The sequence below is a fragment of the Gopherus evgoodei genome, chromosome 3 (genome assembly GCF_007399415.2).
Source record: "Gopherus evgoodei ecotype Sinaloan lineage chromosome 3, rGopEvg1_v1.p, whole genome shotgun sequence".
NCBI lineage: Eukaryota > Metazoa > Chordata > Testudines > Testudinidae > Gopherus > Gopherus evgoodei.
Window position 1 is genome coordinate 206133805 of NC_044324.1, and position 15903 is coordinate 206149707.

General features: G+C 44.2%; 2 protein-coding genes across 2 annotated transcripts in view; one reads left to right on the forward strand and one right to left on the reverse strand.

Annotated features, from left to right (window-relative positions):
* Window positions 1–15903, forward strand: part of WDR92 (WD repeat domain 92) — a 122220-nt gene that overhangs the window by 91024 nt on the left and 15293 nt on the right. The window lies entirely within an intron of this gene.
* Window positions 5362–15845, reverse strand: PNO1 (partner of NOB1 homolog). The gene is made up of 7 exons (XM_030557872.1): window positions 15529–15845; window positions 14341–14490; window positions 11108–11191; window positions 10256–10316; window positions 7732–7849; window positions 6444–6514; window positions 5362–5700 (listed from the first exon to the last, which is right to left on the reverse strand). Exons 1-7 carry the CDS (start codon window positions 15751–15753, stop codon window positions 5633–5635), a joined length of 777 nt encoding a protein of 258 aa, XP_030413732.1. The 5' UTR covers window positions 15754–15845; the 3' UTR covers window positions 5362–5632.

Sequence of the window (15903 nt, forward strand, 5' to 3'; positions counted from 1 at the left end):
AGCCCTCACTGGTTTGGGGCAAAGGTGTCTGAGCCCTCCCCCAAAAAAGCAGTACAAGTACCAATGTGTATAAAAGACAGTTGCCGGACAGACAGGATTGGGATGATGTTTGACTATACAAGCCAATCTTCCGACTGCAACTTTAAATCACAACTCACCTAGATATTCAAACTTACTAGAGAAGGGGAAAACCCTTAGTACAAGCTGGGTAGTGTTTTGGGCATGTGATGAATGGGAGCAGGTGCCTGAAGTACAAGGATCTGCTTTTACAGAGGTGCACACACATGCTACTAACTATTCAACAGGTTACAACTGTTCATTTCTCTAAACATGCAGCAGTATTAACATCCCCAGCAGACAAGGCTTCACATGATTGAAAACTGCCCCTCTAGTTGAAATTTTTGAGGGGAAATCTGCTGTATAGATGTTGCTCCAGCAACTCTGCGTACACTCAATATCACTTCAAGCAGCATTTATTGAACTAAACCTTGTACAGTAGATAGGTTCACTGCTCTAGTTAAATTGAGCTGCTTCAATAGTACAACGTTCACATACACAAGATTCAGGCAGGTACATGTCTCGCTCTGTTTGTACATTCAGAAGGAAGGTATAGGCCTGAAATCCTATTTTAAAATGTGTAAATTTGAACATGGAAGTGGTGTCTTTTTAGGATCCTCCATTTAATAAAAATCTCTCTTCAAAACAGTTTATCATAATGAGTGACCTCTTGACACTGGGAAAGTATTTAGTAGTAGTTGGCTGGTTCACTGTAGGTATGAAATTCCAAGTTCTTCATTACAGGTAGGACTGGTACAGCTCCATTTGAAGTTTGCCTCACAATTCCCCATATAAGACCTTAGCATCAGTTGTTAATCGTTTCAGCCCAAGCAGCTGAAGTTTGGCAAACTCCAATGGAATCGTTTTGGAAGGTTTCATGCAAAATGGTTCAGCAGGTTTTGAGACCAGTGTTAGGGGAAAATACACTTTTCCCATATTTAAAATTTTTAGAATTTCTTTGAGAAGCCCTTGTACCCCCATACTTTGAGAATGGAACTGAAATTTGACCCAGTTATAAGCCTCTGAAAAATCTGTTTTCACATGGTCAGAGTGAAATAGCTAAAAATCTTATCTGCACTCAGCATGCTCTATTTCCCCTGCTCCTACTGCTGACTACACTAGACTGCAGGGGGAAAGCCACTTTCATGGCAACTGTGCACGAGGGGTATGGCTACACTTGCAGCTGCGGGAGGGCTCCCGTGGCAGCACTTTGAAGTGCGAGGGTGGTCGTGGCACCAGCGCTGGGAGAGAGGTCTCCCAGCGCTGCAGGTACTCCACCTCCCCATGGGGATTAGCTTACAGCACTAGGAGCCGAGTTCCCAGCGCTGGGGCACTGTTTACACTGGCGCTTTACAGCGCTGTAACTTGCTGCGCTCGGGGGTGTTTTTTCACACCCCTGAGCAAGAAAGTTGCAGAGCTGTAAAGCGCCAGTGTAGCCAAGGCCTAGGGTTAAGCTAGGGCAGTGGTGCTCAAACTTTTTGTATGGGTGACCCCTTTCAGACACCTCCCTATCTGAATTAAAACCAGTATTTTATATTTAACACTTTTAAATGCTAAATTTATAACCCTATTTAAAATTAATGTACCTTTTCACACCACTTTTAAATTAAACATTGAATTGTTAAAAGCAGAAAAGTTATTTTTAATTAGTTACTGTTTAATACTAGGAGGTGTGCGAAGAAATGGTCAATATTACTTCACAGCAGATTTGCTAGCTAGCTGAGAGGCTGTGAAAAGTGATATCTACATACAAATATCATTTCACAGTAGACTTACTAGCAGCCCATTGCCACTTTTACTTCTGTGGTGATGCTGGCAGTATGTGCCACCTTCAGAGCTGAGTGACCAGAGTGGTGGCTGTGGGCCAGGCACCCAGCTCCGAAGGCAGTGCTGCTGCCAGCAGCAGCACAAAACTGCAGAAGGTACACCTCTACCCTGATAGAACGCAACCCAATATAACCTGAATTTGGATATAATGTGATAAAGCAGCGAGGAGCCCCAGGCCCTCTAAATCCCCACCCAAGCCCTGCTGCTAGAGTTCCGGCAGTGATTTAAAGGGCCTGGGGCTTCCCACAGCAGCTGGAGCACTGGGCCCTTTAAATCCTCGCTGGGGAAGCCAGTCCAGTTCAGCACAGTGTACCGGCCCAAACCCAATACAATGTGCAATGTGGTCTCACCTATAAGGCAGTGAGATTTTTTGGCTCCCGGGGACTGCGCTATATCAGGGTAGAGGTGTATATAGATTTCAATTATATATTTTATAGCAGTTGCTTTGTTTCATGCATGTACTTGCAACCCATGTAAAGACTCATGACCCCTGAGCTAGGGAATGTGAGAGCAGGGAACCCCTCTGTCCTATGCTCTCAGTGATGCCCCTTCTGGTGTCCAGGTAGGGCAGCCGAGGAAGCCATCTTATGCAAATAGAGAAAGGACAAATCAAGCAAGGGGGAAGGAAAGGAGTGGAGTGGGTGATCCATCTAAAGCAGAGGTGGGTAAACTACAGGCCACATTGAGCCAGTGGGACTGTGCTGCCTGGCCCCTCCCCTGCTGTTCCCCCACACTTGCAGCCTAAGCTCGCTCCTCTGCTGGTGCAATGCTCTGGGCAACAAGGCTGTGAGCTCCTGGAGCAGTGCAGCTGCAGAGCCTGGCCTGACCCAGTGCTCTGTGTGGCGTGGCTGTAGCACTGCCAGCCACTGGTGCTCCAGGCAGCATAGTAAGGGGGTATGGGGTGGATAGAGGGCAGGGGGGTGTGGGGTGTTTGGGGGAGTGGGGGGTTGAATGAGGGCAGAGGTCTCGGGGAGGCAGTCAGGAAGGAGGGGGGGTGGATGGGATGGCAGGGGACAATTAGGAGACAGAGAGAAGGGATAGCTGGATGGGGCAGTCAGGAATGAGAGGAGGGGTTGGATGTGGCAATGAGGGTCCAGAGGTGATCAGGCAACTGGGAGGGTGTGTGTGTGGATGGGGCAGGAGTCCCTGGGGGGCTGTCAGGGAATGCAGGGGGGAAAGCAGATAGGAGGTGGGGGCTGGGCTACGGCCCCCTCCCTAACCAGCCCTCCATACAATTTATGAAACCTGATGCAGCCCTCAGGCCAAAAAGTTTGCCCACCCCATAAAAGGTTCCAACCCTGCTGATGTCTTGTGTGAGGCCTGGTGTGGGAGTTAATATACCACCACTAGAAAAATCAAATTTGCTTTAAAAAAAATTAAAATATTAAACATGAGTTAAAGCCAAGCACTCAAATTAGGAAATTCAGTAATGAAGCTTGCTACCATATATGTCCTGGTGGTCCCAGGGCTGGGGATCTTTCCTGCACTGTGGGGCTCAGGAGTGTGGTGGGCTCAACTATGCCCCATGTTACCCCACTGCCTTCATTGTAGTAGCTGGAATTTTCCCCCACATCTTAAACCAAGCTCTCAAAGTTTATCATCAGAAGGGTCTAGTCTCTGCCTCAATCTGCATTATGGGGCTAGAGCCCCCTCACCCCACAGAGGGGTTGTAAAAATAAGTTGTCCATGAAGCACTCAAAGAGCCCATGAGGAAATTATCTTTGGAGCCAGGTTTGAATGGCATGCAGCAAATAGGGCTGCAGCGAACAATGAGGAAGCAAGTTTTGAAAGCTGCTCCATCAGACCCATCCAGCATGTGCAGAGGAAGGAGTTCTGTGAAAAAAAGTTGTGATGTAATTGAAGGCATCATGCACTCACACAAGGGGCAGGAGGGCAAATAAAGGTAAGTAAACAATCCCCTTTTCAATCATGAGTTTGTGCCTTTTATTTTAATTCTTCCCTAAACACATCCCAGTTCTGCCATATTCCTCCTTCAGGGGAGGTCTCCAGTACTGTACAGGTGTATTTTCCATCCTCTTCCTTAAATCACATTTTCTTTGACTGCAACGGCACACTGATGTTTTTATTAAGATGCCTACATTATCTGGGCCACTTTCCTGCAGTGATTGACACTTTAGCATTCTGGACGATTCATGAGTAGTTTGTTTTCCCTGCAATGTATATTACTTTGCATTTACTGATAACTGAACTTCATCCATCGTTACACCTCTAGGGTGACCAGATGTCCCGATTTTATAGGGACAGTCCCAATATTTGGGGCTTTTTTTTATATGGGCTCCTATTACCCCCCTACCCATCCCGATTTTTCACACTTGCTGTCTGGTCACCCTATTCACCTCGCTTGGTCAAATGTCTCAAGTTCTGGTCCTGACTAATTTAAATAACTCATCTAAATTTTGCTTCCTCACTACTTATCTGTTTCCAAGCAATTATTTATACAGTGAACATAAGTACATAGAGAACCTTGGGCCACCCACCTGTTGTACTTTCACTTTAAAAGCAGATTAAATGATCACTTTTGTTATCTTCTAAAGAGTTTTTGATCCCTGGCACTATTTTGTCTTTCATCTTATGAGAAACTTATCGTGGGTAGCCCCTTTGAGGAATCTGATCAAAAGCTATTTTTTTTCCTTTGTACACACCACACTGGTTAATCATATTTGCCAGATAGCACTATTTTACTTGTCATTATTTCAATCAAATTTGACAAGTACATACAGAAGACTTACTAGTCTCTGATTTCCCACATATTGACGGAGCGTTTTTTAAATACAGATACAACATGGTTAAGTTCCAAGCTTCTGGAATAACAGCTGTCTTTAAATAAGGTTTTTACTAACAGCTCAGCCATTTCATACCTAAGCTCCTTCAGAAATCTCAGTGTATACCATGTGGGCCTGGTGACTGCTTTTTAATGCATCAATTTGCTCCAATACCTGACACATTACAAGAAAGAAATTGGCCCTGGCCATCAACAGCTGCAGTATATACTTGAGTCAAAGAAAGACTAACCACTAGACTCAAGGTGGATGACACTATCCAGCACGGTGTGTCTGTGGAGAACTGTACTTTTCCTGTTCTAAAATGTAACTAGGGACACTAAACACTTGAGCTATTGCCATTTCTGTACAGTATGATCTCTATCATGTTCTGTTCTCTGATCATGTATACTATACTAAGTATCCTGACAAGATTTTAGTCTGAAGCAGATATGCACAGCCCCTGCTTTCCCCTCCTCTCGGAATTATTTATAAATAAATCAGTGAAGGTGATGTACAATCAAATGAGTCAGACTGTTGCCACTGGTCCAAGAACTAAGTTAACACAATTTAAGAAATCTGAATGCATGAGTTTACGATGCTTCCTAACCAGTCACTTTCTTCAGAAACCAATGGTCCTGTTCATCAGTATTCTTGCTTTAAGTGAAAGATTCAATCAAATTAACCGTACCTTTGATTAGTGATAAAGCATTAATCTTTAATGAACATACAAGGGTTTACGTTAAATTACTTAAATATTGTGTCAAAAGATCAGACATTACGCCTGAACGAAAACAGACTGCAAAAGCAGCCCTACTTTCTTCTAAGCTTCCCAATCAAGTTGAAGGAGGCTGAGCACCTGCTTCATGCAGAACTGGTGTTACTCTATACACATTAGCTGTGTATTAAGATCTCCAGCCACAATATCTGTATATTGGATACAGAGTCCGAAATTAGAGTCCTGGGTCTTAGAATCTTTCAGCTGCTCTGCTCGCCACAGCTCTAATATTGCCATAGACTTTTGATGGAGGACTTCCTGCAGAGAAGACAGACATTATTATAAAATGGTATTGACAGATAACACTAGAACAAACTCTGCTGTAAGACTGAGGCTGCTTTTGAAACCTTAAGGTGTCTGCATTACTGCCAAGATAATTTGCAATGACTGACAAGAGGCTCCAAAAGAAATCATCAGCTTGTCAACAGATTATTAAGGAAACGTCTAGGGTAAAATGTGTCAGATTCCAATATAAAGGAGGAGATAGCCGCTATGCTTTGGTAAAGCTTTGCAATTAGTTGCAAGAAGTATAAATTTGCTGTTTACAAGTGATTTTTCTGCAGAAGTCATTCCTAGCTGGAGATGATGTAATTTGCCAAAGCTTGTGCTAACTTTTAGCTTTTATTTGATAACCCAGTATTGTAAGAGTTTCAACTCCTCTGTTCTAAGTGTCACTAGTGCGTGCAGCCCTCTGTGGACGTTCAATACTCCATTCCCTGCTCTGCTCAAAGCACAAAGTTGGGAGGTACACACGCAGGGAGCGATTCTGCTATCTTTACTGTGCAACAATTGGAGTACCTAGGAGCAGAAGATCTTTCCCAAGAGCAGCAGTCAAGAACAAGGTGAGTAAATCTATGAGTTCATATTTAGAATAATCCTCTGGCAAAAAAAAATTTAAGCCCTATTCAAAGTAGCAATGATTGCAGTTTCCTCTTAAATACAAATCTTATAACAAATCAGTTTTTTTTCACAATGGACTGAGGTTAGTTAACAGGGCTTACCTAAAATGAGATTGCAAATTGCTGTTCGTGCCATCTTAATATTCTGAAAAGATCCTAAAATATGAATTTTCCTGTAACAAGCAACCAAAACAGTGTTATTTGGGAAAGCACATAATTAATGTTACAGTATTCAAGTGAATTTGAGATTCAAGAATTAATGCACTAGATCTTTGGAGTCCACTTGTACTTTGTTGCCAGTCTTGCATTATTAGTTAAACGCTTGTAACAAGTATGACTGAGTTGGTGTTTTTCTTTCACTTCATGCTACCAACAACGGGTGGAATCTCTGTCCTATAGTCTTTTCTGATACATAATTTATTTCCGAAGATGTTACGATTAGCTCACTTGATGGTGCCAAGTTTGGAGAGGTCAGATTTTGAGGAGTTGTGTGATGAGCAGTTGTAACCAAGTTTAATAGTAGTGACTGGAGGAGAAACTGATCTGGAAGTCCAAGATCCCACTTCCCATTTAAAGACAGTAAGCATTCCAAACAATGAATAACCCATTGCTATCCTCTACACTTTTGAATGCAACCTGTGCATATTCACATTTGTAGATGCAAACTATATATCTCCACTCCAGGTATCACATGAAGATGCACCTTAATACTCAGACCTTCCCCTGCACTTTATTTAGTGGGTACAACTTGCATCTACAAAAGAGAGAAGAGGCTGAGCTGCACTCCCTCTGGAAGCTTATCCTTTAAAATCACCTCAAACATGGAAGCATCCCCATCCACTTCCCTTCACCAGATCATTCCATTGGATAGCTCAAATTCAGTCAGAGCGGGACTAATTTGTCCTTCACTTTAAACATGTACTTTCATATTTTGAGCACCTTCCATCTTTATAACCAGAACATGGCTACCTGTCATGTGTACATTCTTTCAAATTTCGTACCTCTTCACTGATTCTGTTTGAGCTTCCTGCAATTCAGGAAACCTACAATTCTGGGGGACACCATTCAGCTACCATTGGAACATATCTCCCCAACCCATTCAGCTTCCAACCTCCAGTGATGTTGCCTCAGATGCTGATCCTACTGTTGCCTCCTAAGAAGCATCCCCCTGTAGGCCAAGAAATTAATCACTTTGAAGATGTCAGCATTCATTGGTTTGGAGAGCAAGGATCTTGAACGGTCCCCATCATGTACAACTGTCCCTTCACTTACATGCACAACATGACATTCTGGGTTATTGCACAGAAGGGAAGAATCGATAAAGGATCAAATACAAGTTTTAGGAACCACACATTGCCTAGAAAGTAATTGCGAGAAAGAGCCTACTTACGAGTCAGCAAGAACTATTCGTGTCCTGGTTACATTTTCTATAGTGAATTTGGTTTTTCCACCTGTTCCTGCTATTCTTCCTATTGCTCTAGAAAGGTGATCTCCTTTCAAAGGCTTGACTAAAGCAGAAGGGAAAAAACTGCATTTCATTAGCCAATAGCAATATGTATTTCTATAGCAGCTTTTAGGGTCTTTCAAATCACTTTACAAACAGGAAACAGTTTCAAAATACCTCTGTGGTGATAGGGAAACACTACACAGGGATTATTTTATTCACTACAGTGGGACAGCAGCTCACTCCAGAGGTAGCAGTGTTTCAGAGAGGAGTAATAAAGTGATCTCTGTGTAGGGCTAACAGGAATCACTCCTCAAGTGGTTGGGGAACAAGGACCAATTCCTGGGTGAGTTAGGAGAGGATCAAAACAATTAACATGCTCATGTAGAACAGAACTGAAATTAGAACCATCTAGGGTCTTATACCATCCTGATTCCTTTGCATCTGTGCACCCTCCATTAGTGCATTCAGCAATGTAGCTAACATCTGTCAGTTGTGGGTCATGTTCTCTCATCCTCTCCCCAGGGGGAGAACTACACATGCAGCACAGTGTTTTGTAGTGGTAGGATTTATCTTGTTTTTTGTTTGCTGCTCCAATCAGCATTTGATGAGTGGAGTCAGATGTGCCAAAACACCATTCCACTCCTCAGTCTAAAACCCACAGCTATGGTATTCCCTAACACCCAGAATGTCACTTTTCAAATTCACTACACACTTCCTCAACTCTTCTTTTGGCAAGGAGAAGGGTACCTACATCACTATTTGTCAGAAGTAAACAGCAGAGATTAGGAATACAGGCTTTCATGAGCCAAATGAGAACTAACCTGACAAATCTGATACACTGCTTTTAACACTGAACAAAAGTGTTGATATTTTAGGAGAAAGACAACTGTGCTACCACCACACCCCTAGCCAATTTTGTACTGCTGTATGTAGGAGTAAAAGTTCTTTCCTGACCCACAGGGTGAGCAATGTACATCCCCGAGGAGAACTACATCCTTTTTCAAGATTGTGCAGATTGTTACTGATCACGTTATCCCAGGGCCGCCCGGGGGGGGGGGGGGGGGAGGCAAGAGGGGCAATTTGCCCCAGGCCCCGGGCTCCGCAGGGGCCCCCACGAGAGTTTTTTGGGGCCCCTGCAGCAGGGTCCTTCACTTGCTCCAGGGGGCCCGGAAATCTCTTGCGGGGCCGGGCCCCAGAACTTCCGCTCCTGGTCTTTGCCGGCGGGGGGGACCTTCCGCTCCGGGGGGAAGGACCCCCCCCGCCAGCGAATTACCGCCGAAACGGGACCTGCCGCCGAAGTGCAACCCGGTCTTCAGCGGTAATTCAGCGGTGGGGGGCCCTTCTGTTCCGGGACCCGCCGCCAAAGTGCCCCAAAGACCTGTGGCATGGGTCCCCCGCCACCGAATTACTGCCGAAGAGCGGGCTGCACTTTGGCGGCGGGTCCCGCTTTGGCGGTAATTCACCGGCGGAGGGCCCCCACCACGGGTCTTCGGGGCACTTCGGTGGTGGGTCCTGGAATGGAAGGGTCCCCCGCCGCCGAACAGGGCCGGCTCTAGACATTTCACCGCGCGGGGGGCGCTCTGCCGCTTGCCGGTCCCGTGGCTCCGGTGGACCTCCCGCATGCACGCCTGCGGATGCTCCACTGGAGCCGCGGGACCAGCGGACCTCCCGCAGGCACGCCTGCGGATGCTCCACTGGAGCCGCGGGACCAGCGGACCCTCCACAGGCACGCCTGCGGGAGGTCCACCGGAGCCACCTGCCGCCGACGGCCCCAGGTCCCCGGAATCCTCTGGGCGGCCCTATGTTATCCAACCCTAAAAAAAAAAACAAAAAAATACAACAGATTGACCTCCCACAGCAGTGAACTACACTGGCTGATTACTTACTACCGAAAGCAGTATATCCACTAAATGATTTTACCTGTCCTAAATACAAATGAAAGGTGTCAATGTGCCTTTGAATTCAGAATCAGTTTTGCAATGCTGCTTATTTTTGCTAATTACATCCTAGCAGATGTCTATTAACCCACACAATCTTTAAAAAATTGCAGCACAGGTTTGCTGATTCCGACATTCCTATTTAGACTCTGAACTCCTTGGGACAAGATCTGTCTCATTTTGTCCAGTATCAGGCATAGTGCAACCGCTCAAACACGACATGAGCCCAATAATCCTCATGACAAACTAGTATCATCCTACTTTTCAGCTAAGATGTAACAGGGAGTGCTGTACTGAGGTCTCATTACTAAGACGGCTGCTTTTGCAAAATACACTATAGTAGTGTATCATCATAAATACGTGACATTCAGTTATATATTACTGACCAGTATCTCTGTGATTTATGCTGTTTGCTTATATACTAAGCTGCAAAACAATTCACAATGGATCTCAAGTTCTACTGAATATTAAAAGCAATTTTCTTTTGGGCACAGAACACGACACCTGATGCACTATTGAAAGACACTTACCATCTGTAACTTCAAAAGATTCTAGAAAAAGGTCATCTAACCTGACGAGAGCAAGAGCATCCTAAAATATTACAAAGATTGTGTTATAACACTGTAGAATACAGATAGGAAAACATGTTTAAGGAGCTGCATCATATTTTTTTTTTAAAAAGACGTAAATAATAGAACAGATTCCCAGAATGACCTCATGTAATGTATCAAACAGCACCCAGGCTAATCCACTGAAGCATTAGTTGGTTGCAGCCTATGTTCCCGTATAGGGAACGCGGCAGGAGCTTTAAATACCCATCGCTCTCTCTACACCCAATACACCTCCCACTGGAACGTGCACATGCAGATCAAGGATAGTGTCTAACCAGAAAAATTGAAATGATGAAGCTGGCCTACTACCCTGAATCTACTCATGACTTACTTGGTATTCTGGTGCTTAAAGTATTTAAAAAAAAAAAAAAAGACACCTCTAAAACTTAGTTTAAAATGCATCAAATGGTCTGATATTTCTTCAAAGAGTTAATCTTACTAAGAGTACATGAATACAAGGAAAATAGCAAATCCAAACAAACAAACAAACAAACATCTATGCAAAAATATATATAAAAAACATTCAATGTATCCCTCCGGAGTGGTTTTGAAATGAAATGTTAACACAGCACACACCCCTCCAGCTTTACAAAGACAAGCTTACTGTACCATTGTGTTGGGAAACTATAGAAAAGCTATGCCTCATAACCAGCATCCCCGTAGCAAGCCTGCACAGAAGCCAAGGATTTTAAGCCGGCAGGTTTCTATTATCCCTACTTATACCACAATTTAGACTAGGTGACCAGGACCACCTGGCTGCTGAAGACTCACCTCAACTTGAAATCCAAGAATAAATGCTTTCACAAAGTCAGCTGCTTTCGTCAGAGCACTTACATCTTTTGTCTCTTTACAAGTCTACATAATAAACAAATTAAGTTGCATGTGAGAGAGAGATCGGGACTTGAGAAATTCACCTAATATCTTCTAGTCCAAGAACTAAGTCTACTCACCAGGCTGAAATACACCAGTTCCCCAAGCCAACTCCCTCCTGTCGGATCTATTGCTTGGGTCCAAACACCCTGCAGTTTTGCTGAATTAACACTGCCTTCAATTAATGCTGGCCCTCCACCATGAGAATTTAGGTTGCTCCCCAGACCACTCAGTCAGTGCTGGGCAGCCTCTCTCCCCACTAAGCCAAGTTTTCCTTCTCCTGGAACAAACCCCATGCCATTCTAAAACAGAGAGCAGCAAAATGAGAAGCAGGGAGGCACTAGTTAGTTTGACTACCACCAGCAGCAGGCCCCATCTACTAGAGTATTGAGAACTTGCTTGAATGGAATCTTTGCCAGCATCTCCTTCCAACACAGGAATGTGTGTGTTTGGATTCCTGCCAACAGCCAAGGACTCTGTGTGTCGGGGGGAAGTCCACAATTTTGGCCAGATTGAGATTAAAGTTAATGATTGGACAACTATGAGATTTTACCTAAGGATGTGGTGGATTTTCCATAATTTGAAGTCCTTAGATCAAACTGGATCTCTCTCTAAAGATATGCCCGAGATCAAATAGACATTATGAGCTTGATACAAATGTTGCTGAGTATGCTATCCAGGAGGTCAGACTAGATCACAGTGATTCCTTGGGGTCTTATCTACAAATTTATGAGACGTCACAATGATACGCAAAAATGCAGGTCTGGAAAAGGAGATAGGACAAGGAGAGGCAGTTTTGTGAGTCAGCAGCATAAAGGAGATAGTTATAGTCATAAAATATCTAACTAAAAAAAGGTGACCAACAAGGAAGCCTTCTGTGACCTCCACGAAAATTTGGAGAGGAGACTAAGAGGCAGAGTAACATAGGAGAATAACCACAAAAGTCAAGAGTGAACAACATTTCAAGAGCAATAAATTAGACAGCAATGAAGTCAGACAACTGGTTGAGAAAAATGAGTGAGGAGAACCTTGACAAATCTCATGGCTTGAAGTGCATCACTAAAGACTTTGGTGAGAATGGGAGCTCTGTATTCTGGAGGCTTTTTTCCAAATCTCCTCTCTCTGAAGCATCAGGGATGGTCATGGCTGGAGATGGGCCAGTGGACAGGGTGGGCTGTGTTCTGAGGTGTACCAAACATTCTCTCAGGTAATTAGCTGGATGGTTCTTGCTCGCTTGATCAGGATCAAACAGTTGACCATATGAAGGAATTCTCTCTCAGGTGAGACTGGCAATGGCCTTGCAGGTTTTGCCACCTTCCTCAGCAGCACGTGGATGTGGGTCACTTGCCAGGATTATCTGACCATCTCATTTAATCATTTCCCTGCCACTGTAGGGGCCTCAGACATTAGGACGGACTAAGACACAGCTCTCTGTAGTACATAGTAGTCTAGGCTCCTATGGGCTGTAATCACAGAATATCAGGGTTGGAAGGGACCTCAGGAGGTCAACTAGTCCAACCCCCTGCTCAAAGCAGGACCAACCCCCAACTATTTTGGTGTAACTTCGATTGTTGGGGTTAGTGGGTGTACGCAGGGAGGTGTTAATGGCCTGTGACATGAAGGTCAGACTACATAATCTGGTGGTCCCGTCAGGTATTAAACTCTATATTAAGAGTTTAGTGAGCAGAAGCATGACTGGAGAGGGTCTACGATGGAAACAGAAGAAAAGAACCCCACACAGTGACTGCAAGGGAGAGTGAGTTCAGAGATGTTGGGGGAGAGATTGGACAATCATTTGAAGGGGATATGGGATTAAGGTGGGCTTTTTTCCAATTTATATTTTAAGATTGAGGAGACCAACTCATGCTTGTCCTGAGCATGGAAAGAACCAAAGTACGTGTTGGGGTGGAGTAAGGTCAGATTATAAAACAAAAAGGGCTGGGGATGCTGGAGCAGGTGGAGGAGGAAAGCAAACAGTCTCAGTGAGAAGCAGAATGTGCTAGGGACTGAGGGAGGAGATCATGCCGGATTTTAATCAGTGTTTCCTTTGTCGGTGGGAGATAGCCAATTTTTTAAAAAAGAAAAACTGACTATACATTTTGTGCAACATTTCAGTATTGTTATCCTCAAGAGGTGATATCAAAAAAAGTTAGTAATGCCTTCCTCTAATTGTTCAAACACATTCTAGAGTTTCAAAAAACAGCAATTTATAAATCTCCAATTTTCCAAATTAGATATTATGTATATTACATATAAAATCTATGAACAAGTCACAACTGTCAAAAAACAAGACACTGTATAATAAACTCATTTGTGCAGGCTTATCTACTGTAAGTTTTGTACCGACTACTGTACTCAGAATAAGATTTACTGATTAGGGAAAAGTTACCAGTAGCTTCCACATTTCAACCCCTAAATTTGAAAATGTGGCTTTTAAAAATTAATGTGGAACACAGCTTAATAAAAGTATTACAACATGCTATAAATATAGTTACCCACATGTCAGAGGCTTAACACAAGCTTTAGACATGCTCTTAAAAGTTGTTAAGCTGTGGAGGCAGTCAATAAGAATGTTAGTTATGGCCGCAACTATCACTTTCTATATCCCAAGTGACTTGAGCGTAGTCCATTAGACAGGAGGAATGCATGAACTAAGTAACTATGATCGCTTGTCTGCTATGATGAATAAAAGTCATTATGAGATTTGGCAGCCCAAAAAAACATAACTCAAACCATTTACATAAGTGTTATACAGTCTTAACTATTTACAAAGCATTGCATTCTGCAAATCAAATGTAGTGGTTGGATCTGTTCAAAAACTGATTTTTTTCCTCCCTTACAGTGATGTCAAACTAGAGAAATAAACAGCCTCTGGGTCAGTGTTGCCAAAGGGTTAATGTCTTGCTCTAAATTTTATTTATTGCTTTATGAGTAAAGTGCTTGAGGACACAACTGTCAAGTTTTAGTTTGAACCCATATGTTTTGCAGGGCTCCCCTTTAGTTTCCTATCACTAGTAACTGGGATCTAGATAATTAACAAGTTTTCGTGCTGCAAACAAATACAAGAGATAAGTTTTCTGACTCAGCTGACTGAGGTGCTGCATGAAAATGCCAGGAAAGAGCTTTCTCCTTACCTTGATTTCTACATTTCTTGTTTTTAAATTAAATCTGATTTGAAGTTGCAGGTGTTCTACAATAGGTGTAAATATTTTCATCCAGTTTTCTTTCAAAGGAGTATATCTGTGTGCTGGTACAGGAATTTTCCTCATTTCATCTTTTCCGCTCTAGAAACAAAAAAAAGTTTAAGTAGCACTAACCACCACTACCATCATTCTTGCCAAAAGACAGCCTATCAGAGTGCTCAATCACCAAATCATGCTTTTGCCTTGAAGTCACTACACCAATGAAAGAAAAAAGTGGTAGAGAAAAATATCAGGGAATCCAAAATTTAGAAGGCACAGACTGCCAGAGCACTGAAAGACATTTTAAACCAATATTTTACTTAAGACAGAGGAGATTAAATATTAATATTTACTGGGAACAGGCAATGCCAAGGAACTGGAGAGTTATTATCAAGTACTTCAACTTTTAAAAAGCTGAAACTTCTTGCTGCAAATGTTTCCTCATCTACTCCTGCTTAGTTTCCAAACAGCGTTCTTCAGCTCCAACTTAACAAGCTCATCTTCACTGGAGAAAAAAATGTGTCTGTGGAGATTATAATAAAACAGTAAACCTACGCTATAGCTAAAGGGGGACAGTTCACTGAAAAGTCACACTTCTACCTAAAAATGTTAACCTATCGTTCCTAATATTACTTTGGCTAAATGATGATAAAATGTTTGCTTTTTTCTAGTTTGTTTCTTTTTGCATCAGACAGCACCCTACTTACTGGTCTCATTGTTTCCCCTGCATAGTCAAATGTCTCGTGTTTGTGAGTAGAAATAAAGGAGAAAAACCATTACAAACTTATGTAGCCGCAAAACCACAGGCGTTTGCGGATGGACTCAAAACCAGATCTAGCACCTAGAACTACTTTTTTTTGCCTTTTTTAAAGCTGACGGGCTTTCAAGTTAACAACGCCCCTTTAACACGACAGCTTGTGCCGGCAGGGAGGTGACATCTAACGAGGTCTCAACCATTCCCCCCCCCCGCACAGGGGAGCTCTGTCCCCCCTCAGCAGCCGGCGCGCTGACAGCGCACGGGAACTCGGAACGGGCAGCGCCGAGGCTCCGGGCAGCGGCTGATTCTACCTAGTTCAAGCCCAACGGGCAGGGCCTGTCCCCGCACAGCGACCCCGGAGACCAGCCCGGGGCCCGGCTCACCATGAGCGCGTCCCCGGAGACGGGCGGGAAGTCGGGCCTCTTGCTGGGCCAGGGCTGCCCCGTGTCCATGCGGCTCCCGCCGCCCCCATCCAGCTCGGCCGCCCGCCGCTTCCGTTTGCTCCGCTTGGAGACCCTGGTGAAGCCCCCGGCCTCCATCGCGCTCTGGGTCTCCGGGGCCGCGGCGGGGCAGCCCCCCCCGGTCCCTTCCTCCGCAGGCCCCTCCATGCAGCACTTCACACGTGCGGGCGGAGCCGGGTCAGGGCTGACGCAGTCCGGAACCACAGAGACGTCACTTCCGTCCTCAGGCCCCCTACGCGGAACTCCTAGGAGCCCTTCGTGATGCCTGACCAGGAGGGTGGGCTGAGCCCCGGATGT

Bases quoted from the DNA above. Each gene is read 5' to 3' on its own strand.
- PNO1 (XM_030557872.1), bottom strand. From the start codon at position 15,753: ATGGAGGGGCCTGCGGAGGAAGGGACCGGGGGGGGCTGCCCCGCCGCG. The intron at 10,317-11,107 runs GTGAGTCTTCAG...GTAATATTTTAG, and splicing joins TTCTTGGATTTCAAGTTGAG to GATGCTCTTGCTCTCGTCAG. The intron at 7,850-10,255 runs GTAAGTGTCTTT...CTTCTGCTTTAG, and splicing joins ATCTTTTGAAGTTACAGATG to TCAAGCCTTTGAAAGGAGAT.